At 42.9% G+C, this 26,762-nt stretch overlaps 1 protein-coding gene across 8 annotated transcripts; it reads right to left on the bottom strand.

The window, feature by feature from the left end:
* Positions 1 to 1,014: 1,014 nt before the first annotated feature.
* On the bottom strand, positions 1,015 to 26,612 carry IQCB1 (IQ motif containing B1). 8 transcript variants are annotated; one of them, XM_030580156.1, is made up of 15 exons: positions 26,575 to 26,603; positions 24,084 to 24,270; positions 23,875 to 23,988; positions 22,808 to 22,970; positions 21,067 to 21,196; positions 17,985 to 18,078; positions 16,346 to 16,445; positions 14,954 to 15,126; positions 14,029 to 14,138; positions 12,639 to 12,748; positions 7,460 to 7,602; positions 6,821 to 6,969; positions 6,207 to 6,338; positions 5,666 to 5,822; positions 1,015 to 1,575 (listed from the first exon to the last, which is right to left on the bottom strand). In XM_030580156.1, the coding sequence occupies exons 3-15, from the start codon at positions 23,972 to 23,974 to the stop codon at positions 1,346 to 1,348; spliced, it is 1,791 nt and encodes a 596-aa protein (XP_030436016.1). In that variant the 5' UTR covers positions 23,975 to 23,988; positions 24,084 to 24,270; positions 26,575 to 26,603; the 3' UTR covers positions 1,015 to 1,345. The 8 variants fall into 8 exon arrangements, with proteins under 8 accessions (XP_030436016.1, XP_030436015.1, XP_030436017.1 ...); XM_030580155.1 differs by lacking the exon at positions 26,575 to 26,603 and adding an exon at positions 26,318 to 26,543; XM_030580157.1 differs by lacking the exon at positions 24,084 to 24,270 and having other exon boundaries at positions 26,575 to 26,612.
* Between the last annotated feature and the right edge of the window lie 150 nt (positions 26,613 to 26,762).

Genomic DNA, 26,762 nt, shown 5'->3' with positions numbered 1-26,762 from the left:
CCTGCAGCACTCCCAAGATTTAGTCAGGGGTATATAGTACAAGTCACGCACGGGTCATGGGCCATGAATTTTTGTTTACTGCCTGTGACCTATTCTTGACTTTTACTAAAAATACCCATTACTATTACGTAGTCTTATCTATGTGAATTGTTTCTAAATGGGATTTCAATGCTAATTTCTAAATGGGATGATTTTTCAATGCACTCTATTAGAAACGAGTCTTTTCTACATGTGGACATTCAGGAAAGTTAATCTGAATTAACGAAAGGTGTGAATGTTTGAAGTGGATTTGTTCAACCGCATTAGGTCTTGTGCAAACACCCTCATTTAGAATTCAAAAGTGAATTAAAATAAACCAAATTGAGGCCACTTTAAGTCCCTGTGAAAACACTCTCATTCAGAATTAATGTAGTTTAATAAATCCATTTTCAAATTCACACCTTTTAACTAATTCGGATTAATTTTCATGAATGTCCATGTGTAGACAAACCCAAAGTGACTAGGGGTACATCTACATGGTAATAAAAACCCATGGAACCAAGGCTCAGTACTAAAGCATGTGCACAAAATTAATGTGTTTTTAAGATATGTCCAAAATTGGGATAAATAGCATAAATCCCATTGACTTATATGGCTAGGGAGAGGGGGCGGGAAAGGGAGGAAACAACCCCCAACTTTTAACTGGGCTCCTGTTTGTCACCGATCTGTTCACTTTGCTTGTATGCTCTCTCTCTCCCACCATCCCCTCAACTCAACCCCCGTATCTGTCTTTGTCGTTTTAGACTATGTGCGGTGGGAATGGGGGCTGCTTTGGAAAGCACCTAGCTCATTTTGGGCACTCCTGCAATTGAAAAATAAACAGAAGTTTCCCCCAAGCATTTGTTCTGTGAACCTACTCTTGACTTCCAAGTACTTTCATTCGCTTAATGAAGAGTTGAGAGTCTAAAGCCCAGAGTTTTGCAGAGATGTGATTTTTTTTTTAATACAAAACTTTAGTGAATAATCACCAAAAAGCCACAGTTCATATATTTATTTTTAAAAAGTTAAATACATCAGACACATAAATACATATTTACAATTAATGTACTTGAATCCTGATTCTAGCATCAAATTGGATATAATTTTACCTTGAACACAATGTAGATATCAGGCTCTTCTGCAAAAGGAGATTCCTATAAGGTGTTTTTTATTAAGAATAACAAACCCACTAAAATTAAAATGCCTTTTGATCCTACTCAGGCATAGGACTGGAATGTTTTCTTTCCATACAGTACATACTCAACATGACTGCACAGTATGGCATATGAGTCTGGGTCACTGCATTACAATTTCTTCTGCCTGCTAACTAGGAGGATTTACTTCCCCCAATAAAGAGAGTTCCAAATTCAGTATTGAGAACATCATCAGGAATCATATCATCATCCATGACTTCATCTCCAAGTTTCTTCCACCATGGCCAGCGAGTATATTTCAGCATGGTATTATGGGATTGTCTGGCTTTGCATGCTACAGGGACTGACCAACTCATAAAGACATCAAGATCTTTTTCTGTGGCCTCCATGAGACTTGGAGCACCTGTAACAAAGAGGAAAACTGGTGTAATTCTATCTGTGGAAAAGGAAAGGCTAGCGTAGGTCATTATTCTTGGCTCTGTGCTCCTTGGTGCACAGGGTGACCTCTACAGCAGTGCTTTCAGTGCACCCCAATACTTGCATCATCTCTTCCTGTTGGGACCACCACAAACTAAATCTCTGTGCATACAACAGTTGCTGGTTTCCATGCTTATAGATTCATAGACTCCAGGACTGGAAGGGACCTCGAGAGGTCATCGAGTCCAGTCCCCTGCCCTCATGACAGGACCAAATATTGTCTAGACCATCCCTAATAGACATTTATCTAACCTACCCTTAAATATCTCCAGAGATGGAGATTCCACAACTTCCCTAGGCAATCTATTCCAGTGTTTAACTACCCTGACAGTTAGGAACTTTTTCCTAATGTCCAACCTAAATCTCACTTGCTGCAGTTTAAGCCCATTGCTTCTTGTTCTATCATTGGAGGCTAAGGTGAACAAGTTTTCTCCCTCCTCCTGATGACACCCTTTTAGATACCTGAAAACTGCTATCATGTCCCCTCTCAGTCTTCTCTTTTCCAAACTAAACAAACCCAATTCCTTCAGCCTTCCTTCATAGGTCATGTTCTCAAGACCTTTAATCATTCTTGTTGCTCTTCTCTGGACCCTCTCCAATTTCTCCACATCTTTCTTGAAATGCAGTGCCCAGAACTGGACACAATACTCCAGCTGAGGCCTGACCAGTGCAGAATAAAGTGGAAGAATGACTTCTCGTGTCTTGTTTACAACACACCTGTTAATGCATCCCAGAATCACGTTTGCTTTTTTTGCAACAGTATCACACTGTTGACTCATATTAAGCTTGTGGTCCACTATGACCCCTAGATCTCTTTCTGCCATACTCCTTCCTAGCTTGTGTAGTAGTATTCTACAGTTACACAGTAGGTGGCAAATCTAGCAATATTGTTCAATAACTTATTACATTTTGCTGCGCCTGGGTGCTAAGTGGTGTCTAGACTGTGCTATTCTAACCCTTTGATCCCAGATTGCCTTCCTGGGCTCCACCAGGACAGAAGAAAAATCCTACTTGTTTTCATTCAGGTGAGCCTATCCTCCTTGCCCAATTAATGACGAACTCGCATGGCCTTAGCTCAAAGTTTTCAGCCTCTAAAGTGCCTCACTAGTGGGGATGAGGATGCTTCCCCCATCAGTCCATTTTTGACAGACAGAATAAGGAAAAACAAAGTCATCCCCAATTCTGCAGGGAATATGACTATGCAAAGATCCTCATCCTTGGTGACTTAAAAGCAAGAGATGGCTCTGTGAAAGGGCTGTCATAAAATACCAAATAAAGCCTTGTTACAAATATGATAGACATCAGCATTATGAACAGGATAGGACATGTCAATGTAATGCATGCCAATGTACTCAACCTATAGAGACATCTGTCATAACATTTCTTCCCAGATCTGGACCTTAGCGTCCAAAATATGGGTGTTAGCATGAAAACCTCCAAGCTTAGTTACAGCTTGGACCTGGTATCGCTGCCACCAGCTAGGAATTATACAGTGCCTAGCTCACTGTGGTCTCCCCAAAACCTTCCCTGGGGGATTCCAAACTCAGATGCCTTGAGTCTTACAACAAAGGGAAATAACCCCCCCCCCCTTGTTTCCTTGTTACTTCCTCCCAGGCTCCCCTCCCTGGACGACCCTAGGAGATTCCCTGCTTCCAGTCCTGGAAACACAAGTACCGAGAGATCTAATCTCTCTTCCCCCTCACCCAGAGGGTATGCAAAGTCAGGCTTAGTAAATCTAACACAAAGAGATTTTCCCCCTGACTTCTTCCTCCCACCAATTCCCTGGTGAGCTGCAGACTCAATTCTCTGGAGTCCCCACTAAAGAAAAACTCCAACAGGTCTTAAAAAGAAAGCTTTATATAAAAAGAATGAAAAAGGACATAAAAGGGTCTCTGTATCAAGGTGACAATATACTGGGTCAATTGCTTAAAGGAAAAAAATGAATAAACAGCCTTATCCAAAAAGAATACAATTTAAACCATTCCAGCAACTACACACATGTAAATACAAAAAAAAATATAAACCTATTGTCTTACTATCCTTGTACTTACAACTTGGAAACAGAAGATTAGAAAGCCAGGAGATAGAAAGATCACTATCGGAGCCGAGAAAAGAACAGACCAAGAACAAAGGACTCACACCCAAAACTTCCCTCCACCCAGATTTGAAAAAGTCTTGTTTCCTGATTGGTCCTCTGGTCAGGTGTTTGGTTTCCTTTGTTACCCTTTTACAGGTAAAAGAACATTAACTCTTAGCTATCTGTTTATGACAACATCTACAAATACAGTAGCATCTACTACTTGTATATATCAGAGATTTCAGTTTTGAAATGTGCTTTCACCATTATTCATGGTATAATCCTAATTTTCTCTACATTAGTTTTTTGACGCTGGCAAACCAGGTGCCAGCTTAGGCCAAGGCCCTCAGACCTCACTTGAATACTGAGAAACACATAGATGGAATCAGTCTGGTTCATCTGTGTGTTTAGTATTGTTAAAATAGGTATTAGAATTATAAGAATGTACTTAGTGTTTAGACTTTTTGAATGCTTGTAAGATGCTGCATGCATTAATCCAGGGGTAGTCAATAGGCGGACAATGGGCTAAATCTGGACCACCAGATGCTTTTGAACAGACCATGAAATCTTTTTTATTATCATCATCCTTGTTATTGAGGTGTGAAAATATAGACCTTGACTATTCCTTGACCAAGAAATTTGGACTTTGACCAAAAATAATTGACTGCCTCTGCATTAATTTCACTTATAACCTCCGTATCCCAGATCATAAGGTAATATCTTAGCATTTGCATTGTAAGCTTCTGTAACTGTGTACATCACCAGACAAGAGAGAGACATTAACTAGTGTGAAATACTAGTCTCCAACAAAAGGTATTAGGTCCTGCCTAACAAAAGACCCATCAATACCAGACAAACTATATAGTGGAACATCAGAGGACAAAGGAATTTGACTGCTCTCCCCAATGCTGTATGAAGAGAATAAGTGCAAGTAAATTCCTCCCATCAGCCGAGTTTGCTACTCGATGCAGCAGCGGGGAAGGCATAAAACCCCCCAACAAGGAGGAACTGGATCTCTATTCTTCTTGGACTTCTGAGCTCAAGATTTCTAGGCTTAAGCAAGGAATCCTCAGCTCTTAGCCTGGGTTAGCCCTAAAGGACATACAGAGCTTGCTTATTATACAAGCTTCTATTAGAGTATGTCTACACTACCCACGTTACAATGTGGCCACAGCAGCGCTGTGACGTGGGCAGTGTAGACACACTTTTATCGCTGGGAGAGCACTCTCCCGGTGATTAAAAAAAACACAACACCCTGAATGAGGGGTGATAGCTTTTTTGCCGGGAGCCAAAGCGCTGTCTACACTGGTGCTTTTCAGCACTAAAACTTTTGTCACTCGGGGGTTGTTTTTTTACACCCCTCAACAACAAAAGTTTTTCGCTGAAAGTGGCAGTATAGACAGCCTTACTTTTTGAAACTTAAGATTGGAACTCATTTGTGTGTGTATGTTTACCTGCTTTAACCTTGTAAATAACACTCTTATTTCCTTTTCCTATCTAAGAAATCTTTAGATAGTTTATTATAGGATTGGCTACAAGTGTTGTCCTTGGTATGAGATCTAAGGTGCAATTGACCTGGGGTAAGTGACTGACTGGTCCTTTGGGACTGGGAGTAACCTGAATATTGCTGTGGCCTTGTGTATAAGGGACCATCTATCACAAAGGTAAGCTTACCTAGGTGGCAAGATAGACTGGAGTCAAGGGGCCAGTCTGTGACTCCATGATAAAGGCTGTTGGAGTATATGAGGAGTTTACATTGATAATTGGTCAGTGAAATCTACACGAAATCCCAGAACTCGCAGTCAGTTTGGGATTTGTGCCCTGTTTTCTAACAGTCTGTCCTTAGTTTGGTACCCACACTCTTGAGCCACAGCAGGACAGCTTGGCAAGTTTAATCCATGCAGTGACCAAAGGAATGAATCTAGAGACAGGCACATACTCATCAACAGCTCTACGTCGGTGTTGACCTGAGCTAGTAACGCCTCTCTGCGCTGTTCTGCTCTGCGATCCAGACTGCTCCTCAGCAGGTACTGTGCCAGCTTTTCCTGGGCCTGCAGATGTAGTTCCTTACTCATTTCTTCTGGCATTTGGGAAGCCTGGAGGAAAATAAGATCTGTCACTGTTAAGGAACGGTTATCATTTTAAATCCTTTGTGGGCAAATTAATGTCTACAGAACAACATTTGTGGTCCTCATCTATTTGTAAATTTAATAATTCTGCTTCCTTCTAGGTTTTCTCTGCAAAGTGATCCATTGTCAAGCAGATACAGTTTTCCAATTAGGCTTTACTTAACCTGTTTTATTACATTAATGGTAAAAAATGATCCTAGTATATTACTCTCATAAGACAAATAAGCAAGATTAATATGCATGCAGCTCACATGGGTTATCCTGAGCAGTGAAGTTTATATTACTGCATATATTTCATCCCTCTAATGCACTACGGTGGGTGGGGAATGCAGAGCTACAAAAGGGACACACCGGGTGCAGTCTGATGTAGTCATCCACCTTTTGCTGTAATGCTAGTTTCTGGGCACCGGTGAGTTCCTTGGGTTCCTTCCAGGGGGAGAGAGCCTTCCGTTTCCTTTGACATTTTCCCAGGAATTTACGAGCCTGCATGAAAGAAGGTATCAGAGTATGCCATTTACAGGTCAGGGGCTTGTCTTCATGCATCTTTTAAAAAAACTTCCAAAGAAAAATGTCTCAGCACTGCAGCTAGTAGGGTGCAGCTTTCGATTTCACAGTGCAGAAGCAGTACATGAGAGGGCATGATCTGACATCAGCCAATAACTTACTGTCCCTGTTACTGCTTATAGGAGCTGCACAGAGAATCCAGCCTTCGTTCCAAAGGAACAGCTCTTCTCACATTTTCATACGGACTGCACTGCATTTTGCAGTTTACACAGGGTTCTTAACAGCTACTGAAGTCTGGGACTCTGGTTTGATTTGCCTGAGCCGTTTTTGACTATTTTAATATTTGGTTGCTAAATTCTGGCAAAGTTGTCATTTCTAGAAGTAAACAAGTTGAGCCTCATAAGGAATTGCAGTAATCCAGTCAATCTTGTCTAACACCAGTACCGAGTTTATATACTTACTGCTCTCTGAATGATGACAGCTGCCTTATGCTGCTTAAGAGATTGTCTTTGTTGATGAACTTTTCTCCTTGCCCTATATCCCCTCCAGTGTCTCTGGATAGTTAATGCTGCCTTCCCCTCCATTTCCTGAATGTACCTATCTACCTGACCTAAGGAGATGACAGAAATTCATAGTTATACAACTGTGGGTGTGATCTCACAAGCACAACAAAGTTTGGCTTCTCAGTCCTTGGAGGAGAAACCACTGCTGAAAAGTCAGGTATTGCAGCAAGTAGCATTGGTGGAACAGTAGGTGGCGCTCTTTCTTCTGAACCAAGACCTCAGCACACTAATCACGGACACTGGGCTACTGGAGGTACAGTTCTTGGCATAGACATACCACTGCCATGGGATCTTTAATGAACCCAAAGGGACAGGATCTCCCTTTTACCTCACATCTCTGCAAAGAGAAGAGATTTCAAGCCACCACATCTTTTGATTACTAAGAATTTGAAGAGTTTAGGCTGTTCTCCACCAGACACTTCAGTTACAAAAAGAGATGGACATGCGAGATGGGGAAATACTTTTGTTTGTATGAAAGATGCTTTTATGGAAACCTGAGCCCTTAATGCTTTTGATACAGTTCAATATAAATCATACCAGCATGGACTATTTCCAGTAAAGTCAGTTGCCGTTCATGAAAGAGCCTCATGGCCCTTTGTCTCTGAAGCTGCAATTGTTGTCTGAGGGTCTCGTCTTCTTTCAGCCTCTTTAAATGCTGCAATTCCTGTTTTCGTTTAGCTCTGCAATAGACACACACATTAAGAATTGGCCACCTATAAAACTAGCTATGCATTTCAAAGCTGCCCATCACTATCTAGCAGGTGCCATACACTGTACAAAGCAAGATTAGTGCCTTTATTGTCTCTGCAAAAGAATTCCCTCCTCCTTCTCTTTAAGGCTGATTTTCTTAAATTGGATAACTTTTGGTGATTGACTTCCAGGAGAAATGCTGACAGGTCGTTCTTCTGCATCAACATTACTAATGAAAGTCTAGGACACCGAGGTATCTTACATTGTGCCTTAAGAGCAGCAAGGCTCTGATTCTTCTTGATCACAAGTTGCAAGGAACGTCACAGATGAGGACGCTGCACTGACAGCTCCCTAATGAGACCCTAAAACTTTAACCGGAGGGACTAGCAATCATCATTTTCCCCTCCAGCACAGTCCTGTGGGGAGGAGGACATTCTCTAAGAGAGCGAGGCCCTGGATTTAAAGCTCAGAACCCTGACAGTAACTGCTCAAGGCTGCCTCCTTTCCCCATCATGAGTTGAAGGGCCACATTGCTATTACACTCCTAATTACATTCTATATGATATTTGTAACTTTACTGTATGTAGCAAAATGGTTTCAAGAAAGGCTGCAATCAGATTGTCCACAGAGATTCCCAATCCCATGTATCTCTGCTTTCAACAGTCTCTTTGTGTTTCTGATCCAGGAAAGCACACGTTATTTCATTTCTGAACAGTATGAAATCTCAGGATAAAAAGGGACTCACGGCCTTCTCCTGACAAAATCTTATCCATGCTCTTTTTCTAGAAATCCGTATCAACTCCACTAGCTGGGAAGCCACACAAGCATAAAGTCTGCCCTCTGATGGATTCCTCCATTGTATGCCTGTTACACTGTCACGTTAGATGTTATGCATTTAATAGGTTTCTATTATACGGACTCTCCCCTTTTCTATTACTGTGTGTTTTGCAGAACGCTGGCTCTTCATCGTTCAGAGGGCTATAGAATGAAAAGCCACATCTAGGTTACACAAGAGCACCTCTCACAGGAAAAAACACCCACAGACTGAAACCTAAACTTCCTCTTAGTAGGCATGATTGAAAAGAACTCACTTCTGATCAATAACAAAGGTATTGATAGATATTGATGTATGCACGATTAACACGGATTTACTCCATTGTAACAAATGTAAGATGAGTTGGTTATGAGACAGCCTAACCAACTTTTAGGGCAGATTAGCATTTTTTTTAAAGATACAGTAAAACAGAGAAATATTTCTGAAACCAGACCGTTTTCAGAAGCATACAGCTGGCAGATTTTAAGATACCCAACTGCTATTGCATGGAAGCCACACTCAAGCTATGAGTTTCAGCCCCAACTAAATTTAACCATATTACTGAGATCAGCGCTTTCACAAAACTCCAGAAATACAGTTAAGCCCTGAATTCACAGCCACAGCTGCTGACTGCTGAAGCACCTCAGGTATGCTATATTGACATTCTAGGATGCTTTCAACCAGCAATGCTTACAGGAGTCTAAGCAGTATTCTTACTCTTTGGCATAACACTCTAGCTATCGTTCTGAATTGGACTGTAAACATTTTGCGGAAGGATTGTATTTTTATTATATTGTGCCTAGCACACTTGGTCCCTGATCAGGGCCTCTATGAGCTACCAGAATAGAAATAATTACCATCCCTTCTGATCTGAAACTAACATACACAAAACTGAGAAACTGCTTCAACAAATGACCTAGTTGAAACTACTAAAATGCTTGCATAACAAATGTAGGCAGCTAGAGATCCCATCGTTCCCCTTGGCCTCCTTTCAAGTTATTGCTAAACTCAGACTGTGAGATTTTGGGGGTCGGGTGCCTGATTTGTTCAGGAATACTGGCCCAAAGTGGCCAGTAAGCAGGGCCGGTGCAACCATTTAGGCGAACTAGGCGGTTGCCTAGGGCGCCAAGATTTGAGGGCGCCAAAAAGCGGCGCCCTCAAAATATTTTTTAAATGGTTGCAGCCGCTGCTGCTGGAGAAACAGTCTGAGCTGCCCGCGGCAGCAGCTGCCTGCAGTGGGCAGCCCAGGGCGCCCCAGGGGTCAGTGCACAGCCGCGGCAGCCTGGCAGCCCAGGGCGCCCCCGGGATCAGCGTGCCGGCGTGGCAGCCCAGGCCGCCCCCGGGGTCAGGGCGCCGGCGCGGCAGCCCGACAGCCCAGGGCGCCCCCGGGGTCAGGGCGCAGCCGCAGCAGCCCAGGGCGCCCCTGGGGTCAGGGAGCTGCTGCGGCAGCCCGGCAGCCCAGGGCGCCCCCATCAGGGAACCACCGCGGCAGCTCGGCAGCCCAGGGCGCCCCCGGGATCAGTGCGCTGCCGCGGCAGCCCAAGGCGCCCCCCGGGTCAGCGCACCGCCGTGCGGCAGCCCAGCAGCCCAGGGCAACCCTGGGGTCAGGACGCAGCCGCGGCAGCCCGGGGCGCCCCCGGGGTCAGGGTGGCAGCCCGGCAGCCCAGGGCGCCCTCCGGGGTCAGGGAGCCACTGGCAGCCCGGCAGCCCCGGGCGCCCTCCGGGGTCAGGGAGCCGCTGCGGCAGCACAGAGGTTTGAGCTGACGGTGGCTGCGCTGACCCAGGGGAATCACTGAGCTACAGGCAGAGGCTCAGAATCCCTCTCCCTCCCAGAGCAGGGGCTTCAGCCTCTGCAATTTTTCTCGTTGCCCGGCGGGGACACCGGCGGCTGGGCAGAGCTGTGCAGCTCTGCTTAGGGCACGTGGCAGGGGCCCTGCGACAGCAGCGCAACACCAGGGCTTCGCTTCTGGAGGAAAGCCGCGGCTGCCCCCTGGCTCAGCCTCCATATCAGCCCCAGCGAGGGGCACGGAGAAGAAAAGAGCCTCAGCGGTGGTCTGGTGGAGCGGAGGAAGAAAGAGGACCCTAGTGCTCATGCCTTGGGCAAGGTAAGCAAGTGCATCCCCATGGGTCAGCCTCAGGTGCCTGTGCTCCTGCCCCCTTGGTCCTTAGCTGGTCCCTGCTCCTGCTCCCCTTGTGCCTGGACAGCTGGAGAGAACAGCAGCCTGCAGAGCTGAGCTGCCTCAGTGCTCCCAGGCACCCCCCTGACCTCATCCCCCCCACAGCCCTGACCCCCAGCTCTGAGCCTAGTCCTTCTGAGCTGGAAACCCCCTCGACCTCATCCCCCCACAGCCCTTACCCCTATCTCCGAGCCCAGTCCCTCTGAGCTGGAAACCCCCTCGACCCCATCCACCCCACAGCCCTGACCCCCAGCTCCAAGCCCAGTCCCTCTGAGCTGGAAACCCCCTGACCCCATTGCCCCAACAGCCTTGACCCCCAGCTCTGAGCACAGCCCCTCTGAGCTGGCATTTGGGGGGGGGGCGCAAGATGGAATTTTCGCCTAGGGAGCAAAATATCCTTGCACCGGCCCTGCCAGTAAGTACTCGGTGGGAGTAAGTGAGGGAGTCGACATAACCAGAAGCATTCCATCCCCAGCGAGGCCATAGAGGCCCCTCCATCCGAAGATTAGGGTTCCATGGGGTTTGGAGATCTGGCTGGGCAGAAGCAGAACTAACAAAGAGCAGCTCTCTATGGCATAATCCCTCAACTAACCCACAGGCAAATACCCATGAGAATTTATGTAACCTCCATCAGTATAAACTCTTGTGGGTTCCTCTCCTTCTTCAAAAGATGGTTTTGGCTCAGGTGTGGAGGAAGCGATAGTGTGAGGGAGCTGTGCTGACAGGCAGGATGTGTGTGTGGGGGGTGTCACTGAGAAGCCCTCCACAGATGCCCTGTTATCTGTGATTTCATAAGAATGGCCATACAGGGTCAGACCAAAGGTCCATCTAGTCCAGTATCCTGTGTCCTGACACTGGCCAATGCCAGGTTCCCCAGAGGGAATGAACAGAACAGGTAATCATCAAGTGATCCATCCTCTGTCGCCCATTCTCAGCTTCTGGCAAACAAAGGCTAGGGACACCATTCTCCATGAATTTGTCTAGTTCTTTTTTGAACCCTGTTATAATCTTGGCCTTCACCACATCCTCTGGCAAAGAGTTCCAGAGGTTGACTGTGTGTTGTGTGAAGAAATACTTCATTTTGTTTGTTTTAAACCTGCTGCCTATTAATTTCATTTGGTGACCCCTAGTTTTGTGTTATTTCCCTACAAACTTTGGGACAGCCACACAGTTGAGGGCAGAGGTAAATACCTTCCAACCCAGATGAAATGGCAAATCAGAGACTCTGTTTTCACACCTTGTCTACGATTTAAGGAGTGTTGTTAGAACGTAGTAGCTAACACATTTCAAAAGTCTAGCATGGTCTTTAAAACATGCTAAACTGGTTCCATTAAAGCCTAGTGGGGAACCTCAATTTTAATTCGATCACTTTAACATGTTAAAGTCGATGCAGCCTTGTCTACACTAGACTTTTCAGATGTGTCAGTAAGAATGTATTACCTACCATGAGCGAACATCACACCTTAAATCCCGATCTAGTCAGATAAGAATGACATTGATTTGAGCTTCATTCTCTGTGAGCAGAAACAAGTGTCCTAGATCTCATTCCATGGTTTGCTGGAGGGACCTGAGATACAGCCCTTAGCAAGTCAGTTTGTTACCCTTATTGCTTCTCTTTTTCTATCTGAGAAATGTCAGGCATATTATACAAAATGTATACAGGAACTTACAGTGCTTTGTGGTTTTTAAAAAAATATCTGGATGTTCATGAAGCCCAAGGAGATGTACTTACTGCAACTAGAAATGGATGGTGAAGACTAAATAATCCAACCCAGTGAGGTAATCTAGTGCTCAAAAAGACTGAGAAAACTCTGACATTGTGGACATTCCATATGTTGCTACTATGTGTTGCAGTTTCTGTTACAATTCATAACTGATTTATACATATTTAAATACAGTTAAGAACAATCTTGTATGCAATTTTGTTATGTAGAAAAATCTATTCTGTTCGTTAATACACAGTGTCCTGCATAGCAGTTTCAGAAAGTAGAAACCCTGTTTTCCTGATTCCTGCTTACAAAGGGATATTTTTTACCTGAAACTTCTTTGTAAGGCAGTCACTGCTATAGGAAGCGTCTTTAATCTTTTCCTGGTCTGAAATCCCCTCCACACAGCCTGGATTAAACAAGCTGCTTGATGCAGTCTCTGAAATTAACAAACCAGCTGACAGAATATATTCTCAGCATAAATAAAACATTTTATTGCTACTTGCTTATTTGGCATAAACTCGGTGTTTGATCAAAATTGACTTCAGTTTTCACATGCCCTGCAGTTCACTGTTTCCAATACTTGGGTAGATTTACACTCCCATAAATAAATGACTAGCATGAATCCTATATTTGTTACCAGGGCAGCTGCTCGGTTCATCTGGTTCAATTTTCTATATATAGTACATAAAGGACTTCACAAAGCAAACCCATTAGCTAAAAGTCTTTTTTTTTTTGGTAAGTGGAAAGCAGCTGGGAAAAATAATCCAGCTAATGTTTGAATCCTAGAATCGTAGGACTGGATAGGACCTCAATAGGTCATCTAGTCCAGTCCCTTGAAATGAGGCAGGACTAAGTATTATCTACACCATCCCTGACAGGTGTTTGTCTAACCTGTTCTTAAAAACCTCCAATGATGGAGAATCTACAACCTCCATAGGTAATTTGTTCCAGTGCTTAATTAGCCTTACAATTAGGAATTTTTCCTAAAGTCTAACCTAAATCTCCTTTGCTGCAATTTAAGCCCATTGCTTTTTGTCCTGTCCTCAGTGGTTAAATTGAACAATCTATCACCTTCTTCTTCAATTATATTTGTACTCAATTACTTTTCAGACTAGAACTGCGCTTTACAATTAAAACAATCCTTGTACACTTCTAGCTCTTGGAATAACATCTCTGAGAGATCTGAATGTGTGACTCTTGTTGTCGAGGTGGATAAAACATGTATTTGCTCTTTGGTGGAGATGAGTGTCTCTCTTACTGGTCACTTCTTTTACCTAGGCATTTACATGGCCCCCATCTCTGAAGTATGCAAGTATCTCCTAAGAATGTACAGATCTAACCTTACACATCTCTATGAGGTAGAGAAGTATTATTTTCCCTAGTTTAGAAAGGGTTGAAATCAAATAGAAAGACATTAAGAGACTTTTTCAAGGTCACCCAGGAAATCTGTAGCAGAGTTGCTAAATGAACCCAGTTCTCCTGAGTCCCAGTCCAAACCTTAACCAGGAGATCATTCTTTCTTGATGGGCATATATCTTTACTGCTGGCCAACTCAGAAGTGGTAGAGTAGGAAAATAAAAAGGGGAGTAATTTAAAAAAAAAAAGACACGTCTGAGCAAATATTGTTTGAGGTGTTTGAAAGGTAGGACAAGAGTAAACCCAATATAAGCAAATATAAATCCACCAAAGAGAAAAGTCTCATTAAACATTCAGCACCTGCATTTCTCCTTTCCTGCAGGATTCTGAGTAAAGCAGGTCCGAAAGTTGATTGAGATTCCTGTCAAATCCTTTGCCAGCCCATTGCTTACTTAGCAGAGTTCGCAGTCCTGGGTGAGAGAGGGAAAACAATAAGCAGGTTACATTGTTAGAGCTAATTTTTCATTCGCTTGCTTACCAAACAGATTTCAAACTAGCAAACAAAGCTGAATATCAGGGTACGGCTACATTTGGAATTTCAAAGCGCTGCCGCGGCAGCGCTTTGAAGTGTGAGTGTAGTCAGAGCGGCAGCGCTGGGAGAGAGCTCTCCCAGCGCTGCATGTAAACCACATCCCTTACGGGTGTAGCGTGCAGCGCTGGGAGCCGCGCTCCCAGCGCTGGGAGCCGCGCTCCCAGCGCTGCTGCCCTGATTACACTGACGCTTTACAGCGCTGCATCTTGCAGCGCTCAGGGGGGTGTTTTTTCACACCCCAGTTGCAGCGCTGTAAAGTGTGAGTGTAGCCAAGGCCTCAGACTATCAAATCTGATTGTATGTGTGATGGGCTTTGGAAAGGGACATTGCATCAGAGCTAAACAGGAGTACAGGCAGTTACCTTTGAGTTTCAATGTAAAATAGTTTTGATGAAGAGCTGGTGGTACAGACATCACTGCAAAATGTTATACAATAGTTATAGCTTTGTAGGTACAGGTCATTGACTATCTGCAGACACATCCATGTGACAGGCAGATAAGTTAATTTTTGTGTGTCTGATCAGCTAATCTCTGTAAAGTACTTTGAAGATCTAAAGCACTACATAAATGTTAGGTTTTATTACAAGTGCTTTCATGTTCACCACAGTGAAACTTGCTCTTTCAGAACCTGTCACTAACCACTCATATTATTCTGGAATTTTTCTTCCCTGAGACAAGTAGTAGAGAGACAAACCTCTGTAGCGAGTACTGAGTAACTCCACAAGTTGGGGGTGAGATTCTGCCACTGACAGCAACACTTTTGTAGCAGCATTTCCTGTGACAGGATTGGTGGTAGATGAAAGCTTATAAACAAGTTCATCTAAAACAGAGTGAAGGATCTTTTCATCCACATGGAGCAACACAGAACTAACAAAAAGAGCCAAAAGCAGGAATGTTACTGAGGGATGCATATTTCAACAATGGCTTTCTTCTTCTGAAGCATGGGCACAAGGCAATGCAGGATACTTGACTCACTTGACCAATGGCCCAACCCAATATGGGAGCAGTGGGGACTGGAGGACCCCCTGGGCCTTTTTCAGCTATGTGTTTACATTAAAATGTAACTCTAGCTCATGTAAGGTTTAAATCTCCTTTAATTATGACTTTGATCCAAGAATGAAACTGACATTTTTGTATTTAAGACTAAAACAATTCCTAGCGGTTGATCCCTACAAGGTGTTGGGCATTCTACCTCCCATCCAGCACTACACTTATTCACACGCCATTCACTACTATAAGCATGTAACTATTCTCATCGACTTGAATGGGATTGCACATACACTAAACCGTTTTACTGCAGCGGGACCAGAGTGCTTAAGGACCTCGCAGGATTGAGCCCTTAGGGACAATTCTATCCTCAGCTGAACTGCTCCCACTCCTGTTGTCAATGGAAGCTGTATTTACATGTCTGAGGGCAGAAATGGGCATTTATACAGCAATTTAGATGTTTGAAACACTATGCAAATTTAGCTAATCTTAACAATATCCCTCCACAGTAGGTTTAAGTATTATCAGCCTTTTACAGAAGGGTAGGCTGAGAAGCAGATGTTACTGACTTGCCCAAGATCTTGAGTAATTCAGGGCATGTCTACACTGCAGTAAAACACCTGCAGCTGGTCGGACTTGCAGGGCTCAAGCTGTGGGGCTATAAAATTGCAGTGTAGACTGGACATGAGCTGGAGCTGGGCTCTAAGGCTCAGCAAGGGGGAAAGGTCGCAGAGCCTGGACTCCAGGCCAGGCCCAAACATCTACACCGCAGTTTTATAACCCTGCAAGCCCAAGTAAGCAGATCCAGGCCTGTCTTGGGTATTTTACTGCCTCAGTGGCAGAGCCAATACTACAACTTGGGAGATATTCCAATCCACTGGAATCTAGTGCTGTTCCAGGAACTAAAACAAACAAAAAAAGTTATATTCACAACAAACAAAGCAATTTAAGGAGAAAGAAAACTACCCATTCAGAGCCTGGTATAAGATATCTTAGGCATGCAGGGACTTTGCTTTTACAAACCCAGTACCAAACTGATCTTTAAATCTAAAATAAATAAATAAAGGAAAATCAATTGAATTCTTTGAAAACAGCTAACCTGTTGGCCCTCAAAATATTCTGTAACACAGATATCATTGCAGTTGCAGTTTCGACATCATCTGTGATTAGCAACTGCAGGAAATGGTTACTCTGCAGCACTGCAACAAGGGAAAAGGAAACAAAATCAAGAAATAATCAAAGCCAGGGATTTAACGCCAGTTCATTTGCAGTTTACCAAACAGCTCTATAAAACACATTTCCAAGCAAGTGAAACGAGGGTCACTGTTTTTTCAGTAAATATTCTTTGCCTTTCTAACTTCTACAGCGAGACAGAATGGGAAGAGGGAATGAGTCTAAGGACTTGTCTATACTGGGGTTTTTCTGCACGGGTGGAAACCTCCTGTGTACTAGTGCGGAAGTGGTGTAAAAAGTTTCAAAGTAGGGCAAGTCACACAGGCACAAGTCTTTTTACAGTGGGGCAGAAGCATGGCACAAAAGTTTCCAGTGGAGGTGACTCCTGAACCTTCATGCTCTTATACCAGTTTTATGTCAGGAGAACTTCATCGACTTCAACTAAGTTACAATGGAATGAAATAGATGCAACATACTAGAGATTCAGACCCACTGTTTTCATTTAATAATTATCCAGTCATTTGTATTTTTTAAACCCATGTGCTGAAATTTTTGTTAATTTTTTTTTAAATGTCAAATATGAGCAAAATCTCTGTTACATTCTGAAGTCAATGAAATTGATACAGGTATAACTGAGAACTGATTTTGGACCGAGTATAGGTCAATTTGTCAGATGTTTGTAAATTTGCCAGCACCGCAGTAAAATGAAGTAATGCGCTGTAAAGCTTTTTGTTTTTTTGTTTTTTGTGAACCTGACCCTGCAGTGAGCTCTGTCTAGGCAATCTCTTGAGCCCATACACAGCTCATTTTAGGACGGAGGTGGGAAAGTTTCAACTACGCATTTATATTACGAAAAACTCTGATTTTTGTTGAGATCTATAATTAAAAATGGAAGCTGCAGGGGAAAACCTGTCCAAATCAACAACTTAAAAATGGAAAGTGGCCTCTTTCTTTTATTTTTGCTTTTTTAATGGCCTAGATTGCCTGTTTCATATGTTTATGCTTCTATTGTATAATACAGAGGTTCTCAACCTTTTATTCTTTCAGAGCCCCTCCCCCACCCCAACATGCTATAAAAACTCCACGGTCCGCCTGTGCCACAACTACTGCTTTTCTGCATATCCAATAGATTAAAAGCCAGGGCCAGCATCAGGGGGCAGCAAGCAGGGCAACTGCCCAGGGCCCCACGCCACAGGATGCCATGCGAAGCAATGTTGCTCAGGCTTTGTCTTCAGCCCTATGCGACAGGGTTTGGGCTTCAGCTTCAGACCTGCGTGGTGGGACTTGGGCTTCAGTTTTCTTCGCTGGGCCCCAGTGACTCTAATGCTGGCCCTGGTCTCTGGTTTATTTTGGCGATCTCCAGTTGAGACCTTTGGCTTAGAACCACTGGTATAATGGGTTATTTCAAAAGCTCATTTAAAAGTACGTGATAACTGGATAAAACCAGGATGCAGACTGGTTTTGGAGTCACTTCTGAACCCTTCACCAGTCATTGTAGTTTATATTAAAATTCAAAATTCTTCAGTTATTTTATGATGCAATGAATTTCCAACCCTTTCTCTTACCACACTCTGTTAGCTGAATATGCCCACCGAACAGCCAGCAGATGGCATCAGTTACTGTCCGGAAACACCGTAAAAATTCACTTTTTTCTTCATCCTGAACAAAACAAGTTATAAAAGTGGTCACATATAATTCCAATCTTAGGCCTCTATTTTGTGCTATATCCACAACTCTCAATCAGGATGTTGCACTGTAACTGATCCTTACTGACCACGGGAGATGTAAGTTATACTAACAAGCTAATCCATAATATTATTAGCTAATATGTTGATTTGTGAATGCTGGATATTTCATCAATTCATTCAGTTTAATGAGGCTTATATAGAGAGTGAGCCTGATTCTGACCTCATTTACAGCGGTGTAAGCGCAGAACCAGGCCAGGTACAGCCAGCACGTACAATTTACACAATATTAAGTATCTGAATATCTTTAAAAGCCCCAACCTTGATCTTTGCAATGAGGGGCTGGTACATAAACAGTAGAAACTGTTTGAGTTCTCAATAGACTGGCAATCAAATTCAAGGCAAAATAACTCATAAGCAGCACTGTGGCAAAGGATGCTGGATGCTTATAGGGCAGGTCCCAAGTGAAGTAAAATGCTGGATCCTACGTCCATAACCCTCCTCAAGAGGGTCCACATCAACTCCTGGCTTCCTCCTCCATCCCCCTGACACCAGATGCTGTAAGAATTCACAATGGACCCATATAAAATGAAGCCAGCAGCTGTGGATTTCAGAATTTTCCCAGTGATTGTAAGGAACATGCAAACAATGAGGGTCTGAGGTCTATGAGACGGACTGGAAGGGTCACTTAGTCATGAGTTGTCTATGCTTGGTGGACTGGGCTTTCTAAACCCTCTCAGAGTGTGTGGTCAAGGCTGGATACTCAGTTACCTCTGGACAATATGACTGGAAGTTAAAGTACTGACCTACAGTATAGCTTGTGCTTGCACTCAACAATAAATCCTGCACAGAAGTGGGTGATTCAGTAGCATGTGGGTTGAGGCATATAATAAGAAAGTGTGGACAAAATTACACACTGTGGGTAGACAGAAGACTCCAGGGATGTCAATCAGCAACCTTTCACAAGCTCTAAATTCACTTAAAATAATTGAGCAAACAGAATATGTCATACTGCTGATATATAATCACGACTCAGGAAGCATGTAGTTTCCGACATAATACTATACAGCGTATGAAAACTTTGACTAAGTGCAAGAAGTAAGTCAGCTAAAAAGAAGTGTAATATTTAGGGGGAAAGTTCTATCCAGGGAACCCATCAGCATCCATGTGGCTGGTTATTCAAATTATACTATTTGTATTGATCCTAGGGTCTCAGAGTGCTCCTAAAACAGAAGGGAATTTTGCCATGAAATACCTTTTTGAAGTAGCTCAATAGTGGTTACCCTCTAAAATAGGACGAAGCAAGTCTTTCAGAACTGCCCACTGATTTGGAGTTTCTCAATTTTGGGTGCCATGTCAGTATCAGTGGACACTTTTGGACATTTTGGCCAAATTCATTTAGAAAGTATATGGCACAAGAGACTCCAGACCATCTTTCCAAATAGTAATTTCCTCTTCTGAAAATCTGAATAAAGCACTACAAACAGAGCGGTTGCCAAGTCAGATTTAGTCATCTGTGAAAATAAAAGGTAACTCTCATAACTGGTAGACCCCAAATGTGATTGTCCAGTTTTGTTGAGCTGTTTTTGCTTCTCATTTGTTATTGCTTTGTTCTCAGGAACAACCCACTCTCACTAGCCAAGCTCTTCACAGCAACCCTGCAGTAACAAACTAGTCCATGCACACATAGGATAGAAGAAATATTCTGTGAGGAAAGTTATTCCAGTTTCAAAACTCCAAAGGTCAGTTATTAACAGCCATGAGAAAAAAAGTCAGTTCTGAAAAAATCCTTTTATATTATGGTGTATCTGTAGCAGAACCCTTCTAATTCAGTAGATGACAGGGTGAATAAAAATAAATGATTTTTTAAAAAAATAGATTTTTTAAAATTTAAATTGGATTTTTCTGATAAAATGCTTTTTGAGGAAAAAAATACCGTATATACTCATTCATTAGCCTGTTCATTTATAAGCCGACCTCCCCAAAATGGATAGGTAAAAATAGCGAAAACTGTATGACCGTTTCATAAGCTGACCCTATATTTCGGGGTTGGAAAACTTTGGCTCCCGGCCCATCAGTGTAAGACACTGGCGGGTTGGGACATTTTGTTTACTTGGAGTATCTGCAGGCACAGAGTCCCTCAGCTCCCTGTGGCCACGGTTCGCTGTTCCTGGACAATTTATTTCTATATTAAATAAATATATAGAGGTGAGAAATAACAGACCTCAACTCTATTGTCCCTCTGCAAATATGTGTTCACAGAGTCAATTCCTTACCTCTCCCTAAAAGTGCAAAGTTTCAGAAAGTTCAATAAATAGAAGATTGTTGGGGGCGGAATAGATCTGAATGAGGAGAAGTCTGGAGATAAATGTGAGAGGCAAGGAACATATGCTTGTTTTGTTAAAATATTATCTGTTTGCTGTTGAAGAAAAAAATCCAGAATACTTAATGTTGTTGTTTTAGTTAAATAAAACAATTTAAATGTCTGTCTGGTGATGTTCTCCTCCTAATACAGCATGGCAAGAAAATCCTCCAAATATTAATGATTAACCTGTTGAACTGGAGATAGTTCACCTCCCAACGACTTCATAATATCCGCTTCATTTACCTTTGGTAAATGAAATAACCAAACAACCATTTCAAATGAAATAGCTGTAAAACTAATCTGAAAAGTTTTCAAAATAAATCACTGTTTAAAAATGTATAAATGTGTACCTTCTAAAAATGAAACCTATATCTATCTCCGAGTTGTGAAGAATATGTATTAAGGTTATAACAACCAACAAGAATGCACTTTTACGTAGAAAACCATGATTAAATCGAATCTTCCTGACTAGTGATTTAAATCATGATTTAATTCAATTTGATTTAAATCAAATCCTCCCTGGTAGAAGAGCTTGGAAACATTGTCAATTGATTACAAAATGTTCATGGTGCTCTCTTAATCAAGCAATTCGAATACCTTGATTGCTCGGATAAACCGTGCTTGCAGACGTCTTCCCAAAAACAGGAGGTTATCGACAGATGAAGGAAGTAACTTATTGTAAAATTCTTCAGGATCTTCTTTCACCTCCAGTCCCACACAACACTGACTGAAAAGAAAGAGCACACAGATCTGAACCTTGCAGGGTCTGTTGGACAAAAGCAAGTGAATAAATGCCATCCGAGACTGAAGGATAAACAACTGTTGCAACTAGCTCCAAGACATCTACCTCAAAGGAAAAGAATCATTAGGCTGTTGGAGAGAGAGAATTTGTTATCTATGACGGGGTGTCTTGGCCAAAACCATATCTGGGTTATACTGCTCATTAGCTTTCTGGGACCTGTTCTGATTTGTTCTACATACCCTCAATGTAATTCTAAGATACTATGATACCATTAGAAAACAAGGACAGACAGACAGATTAAAATCAATCTGGAACTGGAGACAGGTTTTGTAAACCAAAAATTACTATGCAAATAAAAGCAGAAACTCAGAAATAACTGGGGGGAAACTTTTTGCAACCTTCCTCTTTTTTAAGAGTGTAGGTGAGCTACGAATCAGTATTACAGGTCTACACTTTAATCCTCATCCAGTATTACTGTTTTTGGCATCTTTGGAGGAATCTTTTTAGAAATAATTACTGTCATATAGGCACACAAGTGGACAATTTTTTTATTCCAGGCTCTGCACTAGAGCTGGGAAAACAGAGGAAAATTATTCATGACCATTTTGTGAATTTTGCTTTGAAATACACATCCACCTTTTTGTGTTAGCTTTCCATGAATATTTGTGCAAATGAGTGTAGTTAATCTGAACCGAGCACAGAAAGCCAATGCCAGGAGAACCACTGAGATTCATTTAGTTACAAGAAGACTTGTTTTGTTACAAAATAAATTAATTTTGTTTGGAAGCAGAATCAGTTTATAAAAGCTGGATCATGCAGTCGGAAATAGAAACATTATTATGTGGCTTTGTTGCCTGATCTTGAAGCTTCTAGCAAACTTCTAATATCAAAAACTCACATCTAGGAGATGGCATTAGAGAGACAAAGCTGCTCTAAGAACCCCACTGCCTAGGAATTTGTTCCCTACTTAAATCCAAAACTTCAGGGTAATTTGCAAAGCTCATCATTTGACTCAGAATTCACAAGTTTGTGGGTGAGGAGGGTAGAGATTGTTTGAAGGCGATTTGAGTTTTAAGTTGCCTGGCTCATTGGTGGTGATTTTATACTAGGTAGAATTATTGCATTTAGATATTATTTGTGGTACATTTTTATGCAATGGCCAGGGTACCTGAGTGTATGGATAATGTCAATTTTTAAAGCATTTCTACACATCTAAAATAAATAAAGAATGATTTGTCAATGACCCAGAGACTGAAGTTTGTTTACAAGAGGCATGTGAACAATTCTGAATAAGCAGTAGGTTGGTAAAAATCATGATCCACTTGAGGACAATTTATAAACAAACAAGGGTAAATCTGACATATTTGTTCCCACCGAACAATCCACCCAGCACATTGAAACACAATGCCAATCGGTTACACTTTGCCTGACCTCTCTCTGCCCTTGACTGCTCCCTGCACTCTCACCTTGATATTTTCTGCACAACAAGCCTTGTTTTGGATGTGAGTCAGTGTAGAAGAACTTGAAAAGAAAAAAGTGAGAGGAAAGATGAGAAGGAGAACAAGAATAAAACTTTACCGCTGCTTTTCATTTTACCTCAGTATCTCTGATAGCTGGGCAGCAGTAGCCCAGCCCCCAGGCAGTCGAGAGTAATCTTGTTTAAGGACCAACATACAGTATTGAACAAGATTATAATAGTAGAGGTCCTGTTTAATTTTCTGTGATTCTTTACTTCCCAAAGACGTACTATTTAAAATTTCTGAGGGGAAGAAAGAGAAAAAAATTGTGCATATGTTTCTGATCCATAAGTAAGTTATTTTTCAAAACATAAAAGGCTGAGTATAAGTATACCTCTGAGATCAGTGTTGTTAAAAAAAAAGCCCAGTAACAATAATGTAAAACATACTTCAAGGGACTATAATTTGTTAACTTGTATGGTTACAGATACTATATCTAATTAAAGGTCATACTCCTGCTTTCCAGTTACAGATTTAGAAGAGTGCAGCAAAAGTATATGTATGATCTGGCAGGTAGCCCATGTGTATGAATTTGCTAGTCCATATAAAACCAAGATGAAAATCCATTGTGAAAACCTTTATTAACTTGATTATAACAACAGACAAATTTCAGAGCTGGACCAAGTTCCCACACCCCACCCACTGCCCATGTGCAGAAGGAACACCGCCAGGGTAAATCTTGCTGAAAGCGCTGGTGGGGTGTATGTGTGAGAGAGAATAAATAAGTGAATGTTCAGCCTTTTTTAATGTCACTTCCAGGCAGTCATTCCCAACTCCACTAACTCTGTGCCCACAACCCCTCACAGAAGGGATTTTAACCAGGGTGCCGTGTCCCTGCCCACATTAGTGTGACTTTTACAGGAACTGCACTGACAGCAGGGTAGAGGCAGAGAAAAAGTCCATAGGGGCTAATCCTCTTCTGGCCTGAGGGTTCCCTTCCGTTCAGATCCCAGCCTCCTCTGTGGTTCCCAAGTAAATCGTCACTTTGGGAAGATTTACAGGCAGTTTTACATTACTGATCTTGTGGAGGCCCTGGTGGATATATTCAAAGGAGGGAACAATTTGACTGTCAGTTATATAGGTTCATGAAAATGACTGTCTATACTTCTGCATTCCCTGCTTACACCTTAAGAATCAATTATTTACCTTTTAACTTCAACAGCAACACAGGAACATCCTGATCAGAGCTTTCAGTGACCTGAACAGCCAGTGCCAAAATTCTGAAATCCACAGCTGCTGGCTTCATTTTATATGGATCAGCTATATTTTAATAAAAGAAGTCAGTAAACAAAAGCAGCTAAGCGCAAAACTTTTTAACATGCAGTGTTTTGTAGCTAATATACAGTATATCATACCTAGAGTTGTTTAACAAAGGGAGGATCAGTAATGACTGTCCACAGAAGAGGTACTAGTGAATCTGTATTTGGTATGTATGCACACAGGGCATATTTGATTCACAGGGGTCCTTATAGGATTTTTTGCCAGGGGCAGGAACAACGAAGAAACAAGATTGAGCTTTTATCTCATCCTCCTAAGACTTTCCTGCTAATCAAACATTAACATATTTGAGAGAGGACAAAAATTACCGGGAGAAGCAAATGTAATTTGAGTTTCTAACAGGCTGTGTCCACACATGCATAGTTCATTATTATTGATAGCAGTTATGTTATAGAACACAACGGACTCCCAAGACAATGCAATAAAATGAGAATGTTAAAACTGTTTGAGACAGGGTTAGGTTCACAGTAACTTTTAGCTCAGCTTGCCCTTCCTTCGTCATAGGGACTGAGTGGCACAAATGGGGCCAGGTGCTACTTAAGAATTTGTTCTCTTAAAATGGATGAATATTGGGAGTTGTCCATAAAAAAATTAAGTGAGAGAGGACAATCTCATGGTTAAAGAACTGAATGGGGACTTAGGGGATCTGAGAATTCCTAGCTCTGGGAGGGAGGTCCTGTGTAACTTTCAGAAAATAATTTAATCTCTCCATGTCTCAGTTCCCAGCTATAAAACAGGATGACTACTTCCTTTCTCCCACCCTTTATCTATTTTATTTAAACCCCAGCCCTGCAAAGAGAACTGCATTAGCTTAGGCTGCACGCCTCTTTGGTGCATGGACTGTCTGCTAATATGTGTTGGTACAGTGTCTGGCACATTTGGGGCCTGGAGATGTGTGGGGGCCTTGAAGCACTATTGTAATAAAAATAATGACTGTTCTGATGCAAGGAAAATGTGGATTAGATTGTTAGGTTAAGCCTCTTGCACTTTTTTTAAATAAATGTCCTGTTATTTGAGGGCTGCGGTCATTGAGAGGTATGGCTTAGTTTCATGCAAAACTGGCTTTATAAATGCATTAAAGGTAGGAATACGTCTAAAAAACCAAGCAAAATGGCTTCTGTCTCCTTTCATCACCTTGCTCCACACAAACCTCTTTCCCTGAAGAAAAAAAGAAATAAAATCCACCCTCTTCTTTATCATGCCCGTATTTATATATATATATAAAAAAGGTTCCTGGCAACTGTGGGAATATAACTCAGAGCATCCTTATCAAAAAACATGAATCAGGAGAATCTGCCTTACTGCTAGCAGCTGAGTGGGTGTCTAGGACACACATCTGGGCAATTTCAGCTCTATTCCATACAGAACAGTGGTGACACACACACATACTTAGCCAACTCATTACATTAAAAAAAAGCCATAACTGGCAAAGCAATGATTCTACAGAAATAAAATTTTAAAAATATCTTTGGCATTGCAGGTTTATTGTGGGGAAAACTAAAAACAAGATAAATGTCTCAAGTCAGGAACACATGTAAGGCTGAGCTCCTTAAAGGTATTTAGGTGCCTAAGGCTCAGTTCCTCAAAGTTAGGCTCCTAACTACCTTTAAGGATCTGGCCCTAAGTCTTTAGAAACCCTCCTATGTAGGCAGCAAATTTCCACCTTCACCTTTCAACAGACAACTGGTGGTGCCAGCAGGCCTTAGGTAAGGGTGACTCAAATGGATGGCTTGGCTCTCACAACTCCTGGGGCCAGGATCCCAATGCAGGGGCCAGAGGTGAAATCTTCACCAACCCCTAACTTGGGATCAGACACAGCTTGGCCCTGAAGATGCTGAACCCAGAGAGGGAGGCACCTGAGGATCCAAACCCCTCCAGAGCAGCAGGATTAGACAAGGAGGCAGCTCCTCATCAAGCTCCCTTGTGACAAGGCCAGGGGAAAGCAGGGAGATTCCCAAGGGTGGGTGCTTGGCATGAGTGACCATCATACCCTGCAATCAATAGCCCCAGCTAGGAACTCATATACCCTCCCCTAGGGTGAGCAGATATCCCAGTTGTATAGGGACAGTCCTGATTTTTGGGTCTTTTTCTTATACAGGTTCCCATTACCCCTCACCCACTGTCCCAGTTTTTCACATTTGCTGTCTGGTCACCCTCCACTTCCCCCCACCCGAGGATGGGCGCGCCCCTCCCCCAAGATGGCAAGAGCCCTGGCTAGCGCCCCCCCCCCAGGGAAGCCCTAAACGGCCCTATCCCATTAAAGTTACAGCCCCCCTCCCCCATCGCGCGGTTCGGGGGGGGGAATTCGAACCTCAACCCCCGAGGTGGCGCGTCCCGAACACGCACCCCGGCGCGCTGCCTCCCCCGCCCCACTCTGCCAAACCCGAGGCAGGGGGTCGTGAGCCGCTCCCCTCCCCCCCCAACTATGAGGTCACAGCGGGCTTTAGCCAATCGCAGCGTAGCCCTGTCACTGTAATTTGCGCATCCGCGTCCTGAGCCCCGCCGCGCGGAAAAGGAAGCCGCCTAACCCACTCCCACCCTAACCGTCCCTCTGTGAAATCTGCATACGGATGCCTCGCGCCGGGTCACGACCGCGCCGTAGTGGTTTCTGCCCCACGAGTGACGAAAGCATGAGAAGGGCGGAGCTAAGAAGCAGCATCCAGTAGGGGGACTGGGTGGGCGTTGCCCGTTCCAGGCGCGAGCCCGCCCCCCGGAGGGGGCGGAGCCAGGGAAAGCAGCCTCCAGTAAGGAGGCTG

This window comes from Gopherus evgoodei, chromosome 11, assembly GCF_007399415.2.
Source record: "Gopherus evgoodei ecotype Sinaloan lineage chromosome 11, rGopEvg1_v1.p, whole genome shotgun sequence".
Classification (NCBI taxonomy): Eukaryota; Metazoa; Chordata; order Testudines; family Testudinidae; genus Gopherus; species Gopherus evgoodei.
Note: the sequence above shows the minus strand (reverse complement) of the source record. Positions and strands in the feature narration are given on the sequence as shown.

Coding starts and splice junctions, on each gene's coding strand:
- IQCB1 (XM_030580157.1), bottom strand. CDS start 23,974: ATGAAGCCAGCAGCTGTGGATTTCAGAATTTTGGCACTGGCTGTTCAG. Junction 7,603..12,638: donor GCCTTACAAAGAAGTTTCAG/GTAAAAAATATC, acceptor TGTCTATTGCAG/AGCTAAACGAAAACAGGAAT. Junction 5,823..6,206: donor ACTACATCAGACTGCACCCG/GTGTGTCCCTTT, acceptor ATTTTCCTCCAG/GCTTCCCAAATGCCAGAAGA.